At 38.5% G+C, this 6682-nt stretch overlaps 1 protein-coding gene across 1 annotated transcript; it reads right to left on the bottom strand.

Moving 5' to 3' along the window:
* Nucleotides 1-1632: 1632 nt before the first annotated feature.
* LOC21405240 (transducin beta-like protein 2) lies at nt 1633-6682 on the bottom strand. Its single transcript, XM_010094529.2, has 10 exons — nt 6325-6682; nt 6021-6126; nt 5715-5775; nt 5331-5629; nt 4214-4353; nt 3887-3961; nt 3629-3719; nt 2956-3159; nt 2749-2793; nt 1633-2189 (listed from the first exon to the last, which is right to left on the bottom strand). Exons 1-10 carry the CDS (start codon nt 6538-6540, stop codon nt 2104-2106), a joined length of 1323 nt encoding a protein of 440 aa, XP_010092831.2. The 5' UTR covers nt 6541-6682; the 3' UTR covers nt 1633-2103.

Here is a 6682-nt window from a genome sequence, read left to right as displayed (position 1 = left end):
ACTTCTCTGTCACCGGTCGACCGGTGTACACGGGGTTTTACCCTGTTTGGCCTGAAATTGTTGTTTTGACCCCTGTTTTCGGGGAAAACCCAAATTAGCTTCATTTGGGGACTTGGGATAAAAGGATTAGCATCTTTAATCCTTGTTTGAGATTGAAAACCCTTGGAATTGATTATTGAAACATGAAATTTGATTAGGGCACACTAATAGGAAATCTTGGTATATGATTGAGATTTGATTACTTTAGGACTGAGAATTGATCCTAAAGTGTCGTTTTGTATCAGTGCCCGCTGTGGATTCAGACTGAAGGGGCTTGAGGAAGCGGAAGCCGGAAAAGGGCAACGCTAGTCCCAGGTTTGATTGTGCGCGGTAGGATTTCTATTCCTTTTCCTTGTGAGCCTGTTTTCAAAAAAGATTTTGGCCTTGAAAGTGTTTTAAAAAAAGGGATTAGTTTGCGAAAGAAAAATGTTTTAAAAACCATGGCTTGTTAGTTTATGGAAATCCTTGGCTTGTCCTGTCCATGGAATCCATAGTATGAATGATTTCATAATGTTAAATGGATGATTTCTTAAGATAATAGGTCTTGTAAACTGGTAATAGAGTCTATTACTGTAAGCCTAGATAGGATGCAGAGAGTGCATCGTCGGGGGCAGAACCCGAAACCGGTCCGGGTAGGCGAGGCACTTGGTGAGGTGAGTAATTTGTACTAATTACTTGCTGAAGCCTGTAATATGGTTATTTTCAGTTATATTTCCTTTGAGAAAAAAGATGTGAGGTTCCGGCTGTTCTGTCGGGACTGAATGTCTTGTTTACTTGCTTATTCATTTATTTATTCGTTTATTTTAAATATTTCAAATTATATCCTACTGGGCCTTTCGCTCACGTTTTATGTTTCAAATGTTTAAAACCCCTCCCAGGAGACTCTAGGAGCGGGGCACAGTAGCGGGAGTAGCTGAGTGGTGCTACGGAACGATCAAGTGAGGATTGTGTTCATCCTCTGACATAAAGTGTAAGGAATATGTAAGAATTTGTAATAAATGATATTTGGATTTACTAGACTGTGGATGATGTCTGTTGTAATTGATTATTTACATGTGCATGTATGTACGATACTGTATGTCCTGTGGGGTGGAGCCCTGTGTGTCAGAGGCTCATGGATTATGTCGTTTATTTATATTTTAATGCAGTTAAGTGTAGGACCCGGTTGGGAATCTGCTTTATTAATCTCAAATCGAGTTCCACGTCACCCACTCCGTCCAAGGAGATTTTCGGGTCGGATCGGGCAGCCCGAAAATTCAAGCAGTTCGGGCTCAGTAATCGGGTAAAAATTTAAACTTTTCGGTAGTTGCGGACGGCCCGTCTAAAGTTTCAGTACTAGTTATGGATATTATGGCCAGATGAAGGAGAAGATGACGAACGAATTAAAAGAAAAAAGGAAGTCACATCAATGGTACTATATCAAAACGACGTAGCTATGAATTGTGTGCAAGTGCAGCCTTGCGTTGCCTTGCCTCCTCTCCTCTGTCCTGGGTATATAACATCAACAATATTGTATTTGGATTTGTATCAAACATTGTTGAATCACCATCTTTTATCTAATTAGTTTAATGTTTAATACTAGTTGGAGGGGGCAACATTTTCAGTCAATATCTTCTACGTCCAGGTGATTTGGCTGCAATAATTACAAAAAAAATATATATTCTTAAAGGCACCCACTGTTTCCCTCATAACCAAGTCTACTCTCGCATGAACTGAAAATCTACATTACACTGTCAAAAAAAAAAAAAAAAATTAACACACTAATAATGTAAACCAACCACTCTCCATCCAACTCAGTATAAGATGTTTAGTCACCAAAATCCCAGAAAAATTGGGCTATCCAAGTAAAACAGAGTTGTTTTCTCATTTGAACCTAGTGTAATGCGTTTCAAGCTTCTGCCTCTAATGGCATACGGAACTTCCATGAATTTGTTAGAGCCCTTTAACTTATAAGGAACAAAGGTAAGAACGCGTGTAGCATCTTCAACGTTAATTCACAACACCGTCGAGATCTGGAGCTCTTTCATGTCAAAGCTCCTATTTGCACGAACTCATAGGATTGCTTTACGATAAAGGGAGTGATGGAGCTGCCCACAGCTTTACCTTCTTGTCGACGCCCGCTGTGGCTAAAAGCAGCAGTTGCCTATTACCTGTAGGAAAAAGTGAGAGAGTTATATGATAATATTGCACATGAAATACAAGATATCAATCTAGGACCGACTCTAAATACGTTCAAGTTTCCAACCACAGGCAACTTCTATCCCAAATCTTGCCATGGTATTCTTGAGCAGTCTGAAGATCATGCATTACAATTTACAAGTACCAGGACCATCCAAATTGAATTGCATGCATTACAGAAGTTTATTCCCTTTGGCAAGTTTGTCGATAAAATTCGCTGCTACTAATTCCGCTAAACACAGTAAAATTGAAACACACTTCCATAAATAATTACTCTTAGCAACTTATAGTAGGTGGTTTTGAGTCAGACATGGAGGCATGGGCTGTTCTTCTGGGAGGAATCTTATCATGCATTTAGTCAGACGCCTAGACAAAAGACATCAAACATGAAATGTGGGACGAATCTCAACAAGCGAGCAAATGAATCTTCTCAAGAGGTGGTTTAGTTTTTGAGTTCAAATCTTAGCCCCTGCCCCTCTCCAAAACACACGATGAGAACATAATTGAACAAAATAGGTGTATAGAGATTACCTGTTGGAATGTCCTTAGGTGCCCATGAAATGCAAGTGATGTCACCTGCATCAAGAAATGTAGCAAAGATTCAGAAAAATGGTTCGGTGGTTGATCATCCAAAGCTAAGAGAAATCTAGAAAGTGTTTCACATAAAAGAAGAGATAACATAAACACAAGTGGCCAAGTTATTTTCTACTTTGAAACTGTTTCATCATTGCAGCATACCGTCATGGGCCTTCTCAGCTGTCTCTAAAACTTTCCCAGTTTCAACACATAACCACTGCAATGTTGTACCATGTGTTGCAGCCAATATTCTTCCATCAGGAGATATGCTAAGACGATCATAGTTCAAAGTAACCCCATTTGAATCATGAAGTGGAATTGGAAACACCTTCAGTGTTTTTGTATCCTCATCCAAATGATACCGGACTTTAAGAGGACAGATACAAAAAAGAAATTAATCAGGACAAATGAACAAACTCCAAAATTAAGGACAAATTTAAATAGTTCCCATTAGCAGTAAGATGAATTAGCTCGTAACTCAGACACTTAAGTTACCTAAAACCTGAGGTGAAAAGAAAAATTCTTAACAATTTTAATTTTTTTGTTGTGTTGCTTTTGTGTCATATCAGTGTGTGAGACTTCAAAACTCTAAGTTACCAAAAACCTGAGGTGAAAAGAAAGATTCTTTACAATTTTATATTTTTTGTTACACACACACAAGTGCGCGTGCGCACGCACGCACACACACGCGCACGCGCACGCGCGCGCGCGCACACACACACACACATAGAGTGAAGGGGGACACAACTATGCAGATTCAGAAGTAGGATAGAAAACAGTTGCAACTCTCACAAAATGTAGACTAGGTGGTAACAACTTATGAGATAAACCATACCATTTATATTCCAAATTCTTATTGAGCCATCTTTTGACGCTGTGATGATCTGCTCCGAGTTTGGGGAAAAGCATAACCACGTCACAGCACTCTAAACAACAATTGGATAAAACATGATTTAGCAAACATAAGTCAAACAACAGGCCAAACAAAACTGGATAAAGAAAAATAAGAATAAGAATATCTAGAATCTATAAAAGAGATGTTATGTTATGGAATGGACTGGACTTGATTATGTTATGTAATTGAAAAGCCAACCTTGTGCCCTTTAAGCTGCATAACTTTTGAAACCTCCTTGACTGAACCATCCTTTGAGTATACAATCTCCCAAACCTGTCAGAGCAGATAAGGAAAAGGAAAAATAAATAAATTTTTTTGCTCGAGTAAAAGAAAATGTTAATAACTTAGTAACATAAATAACTTCAGTACACGTCTTCTTCTGACTAATACTTCTATAGGCTAAGTAACCATCTATCTTAAATAGAGCAAGCAAGAAGTACCACGACAATAAAAACGCCAACCACGAGCTGATGGAGTGATATTATTGTCTTTTGCAAGTAACCATGGTCGTAGTATGATTTTTACCTTCACATCAGCAGTAAAAGCTGCTGCAGCTATAAACCGCCCATCTGGTGATATAGCAGCCATGTTGTTTTTTAATTGGTTTGTGTCAACATGCCCAACCTCCTTGCCAGTTTTACCATGCCAAAGCATAATATCCGTACCTGGAAGCAGCAAAATAATCAGAAGTAAAGAAAACATGATGCCATATTAAAGGCGCACACACAAAAGAAAAACGAGAATTTGCATTGTACTTCATTGGGATAAAAAGGTTAAAGATCTTCACTTGTCTATCAATCAACAGTCAAATCATATGCTCTTCATCATTTCTCAATGCAGTTACACAGATTGACAGATTACAAAGGTCAGCACATCAGGTAGACAAGAAACTAAGAAGCGAAGAGGAAAAGAGAGTGAAACAGGTCAGGCATACCTCTTAGAGTAGAAACTATCAGTAAACAGTACTAAATGGTTGGTAGTTTTGCCTACATGCGATATTTTTATGTTCCTATTTTGTAACTCACCATCTGTGAACGAAAATTCGTTGCAGCATGATGTAGGAAACGTTAGGATTTATCTTAGGATTTAGGATATTTAGGATTTATTTTATCTTTATTTTATTTTGGGTTTATTTTTTATCATTTATCTTTCAAATAGTTCTAGTTCTATTATAATTATTAGTTTTCAGTTCTATTAGAAGTCAAACAACAAAAGAGCTATAAATTATGTACTCCATGATTTATTCAGTCATTCAGACTATCATTCAGTAATTTAATAAAATTCATAGTTTTTAGCTCAAAAGCTTGCTACTCTTTTATTTCCGCTTCGTCAACTTCGTCACAGCCTATTATAAACCCAGGTCTTGTTATATCTTTTCTCACACTTCACAGTAGTCACATTGATCCTAACCCTTCATGCCTTTGCATTGCTACCTTTACATTATTGATATGAAGACACTAATTATTCAAATAGGAATCCAGTTAAACAACCAAAAATATCAAGCTGTAGAACTTGTATTAAACATATGAAGAACGCAGCGTAAAAAGATTCTTACACTAACAGAACCCCAATTGTGCCAAAGAAAAGTAAAATGAAACAAATGAGTACAATATCTGGTGTAGAATAAGAGGTCAGAAGATACCTTCTGAACAAGAAGCGATAATTGTACTCCCATCGGCACTGCCATAAGTGGCAGCAGTTCCAAACAAAGTCAGGATAGCTCTTTTGTCATGGACTTTGTGACGTTCCCACTTGATTTCGGGAAGCGGAAGCTTGTTTTGCTGTTTATTTCCCTCAGAGGTTTTGGGCTTCTCTTCTCCATACATGTATAGGGAACAACCACCAGCCACGGTTTGAGAAGCCACAACCACAGATGATGCATCATCGGAAAATGCAACTGCCACGGGATTGCCTCCAGCAGGCAAATTAATTCTCAAGAATCTGCAGAGGAATTACAAAACTTTGAGGAGCCCAAAAGCAAGAAAACCATGAGAAGTTAATGAAGTTTACATATCAAAATTCATACTTGAAACTTTTGCTTGAAGCATCATCCAACTTAAATATTCTGATCACCCCATCCGCACAAGCTGTTAGCAAACAATTATATCATAAATAACACATGGAACAAAAAAAGAAAAAAAGAAAACTAATTAACGATTACTGATTCACCATTCACGTTCTGATTGTTTTTAAAGATTTTCCATTTCTTTTTCTGCTTTATTTTACTTTAACTTTGTTTCGATTCTTTGAGGATTTCTCGTCCTCTTTTCTATCTATTTGATTACATTATCAGTGAAAGGAAGTCCTTTTAACATATATGATTGACCATTACCAGTAGCGAGACTTCTTCCGTCTGAGGAGAAGCATAAGCCAGTCACAGAATCTCCATGACCTTTCAAAGTATTCACATCCAACGGATGATGCCGTTTGTTTTGATCCTACATTGCACAGCCAAAGAACAATCCAAACAGTCAAACCTAAGCAGTCTCAATTCTTTGATGCTACCCTTAATAGCTCGAAAAAAGCAAAATTCGAAAGAAATGGAGATGAATTACGCCCCGATTCGGCTCAAAAATCACTTTACTTTCTTTTCCTTCATTTTACCGGCAACCAAACAAAGGGAAAAGGTACCGTACCTTATCGGAAGCATGCGAATGAGGTTTGGAGTGGTGCTTCTTGGTGATCGGCTGAGATGGCTTGGAGGATCGGATTTTGGGATCGGATTGGAGCTCAGGTTTGGAAATGGATTGGACTTCGGATCTTCGCTTGCGGAAGTAGCAGCCGAAGAAGACGATAGCGAGGAAAGCGCCGAGAACGACGGAGAAGATCGCAATTGGAATGGCTGGACCCATTAGAAGCTGGAGAAGACCTGAGAAAGGGGTCGGAGCACGGGGGACGAAGGCGACGATGACGGTGAAAACGACGGTGAATGGAATGAAGGATTCCGGGAAGCGAAAAAGTATATGTGGGGAACTGGGAAGGATATCTATCACT

This window comes from Morus notabilis, unplaced genomic scaffold, assembly GCF_000414095.1.
Source record: "Morus notabilis unplaced genomic scaffold, ASM41409v2 Scaffold594, whole genome shotgun sequence".
Taxonomy (NCBI): Eukaryota; Viridiplantae; Streptophyta; class Magnoliopsida; order Rosales; family Moraceae; genus Morus; species Morus notabilis.
This window is presented reverse-complemented; position numbering and strand designations above follow the sequence as displayed.

Bases quoted from the DNA above. Each gene is read 5' to 3' on its own strand.
- LOC21405240 (XM_010094529.2), bottom strand. From the start codon at position 6,540: ATGGGTCCAGCCATTCCAATTGCGATCTTCTCCGTCGTTCTCGGCGCT. The intron at 3,720-3,886 runs GTTGGCTTTTCA...ATTGTTGTTTAG, and splicing joins TGCAGCTTAAAGGGCACAAG to AGTGCTGTGACGTGGTTATG. The intron at 2,190-2,748 runs GTAATCTCTATA...TTTTTCCTACAG, and splicing joins ACCTAAGGACATTCCAACAG to GTAATAGGCAACTGCTGCTT.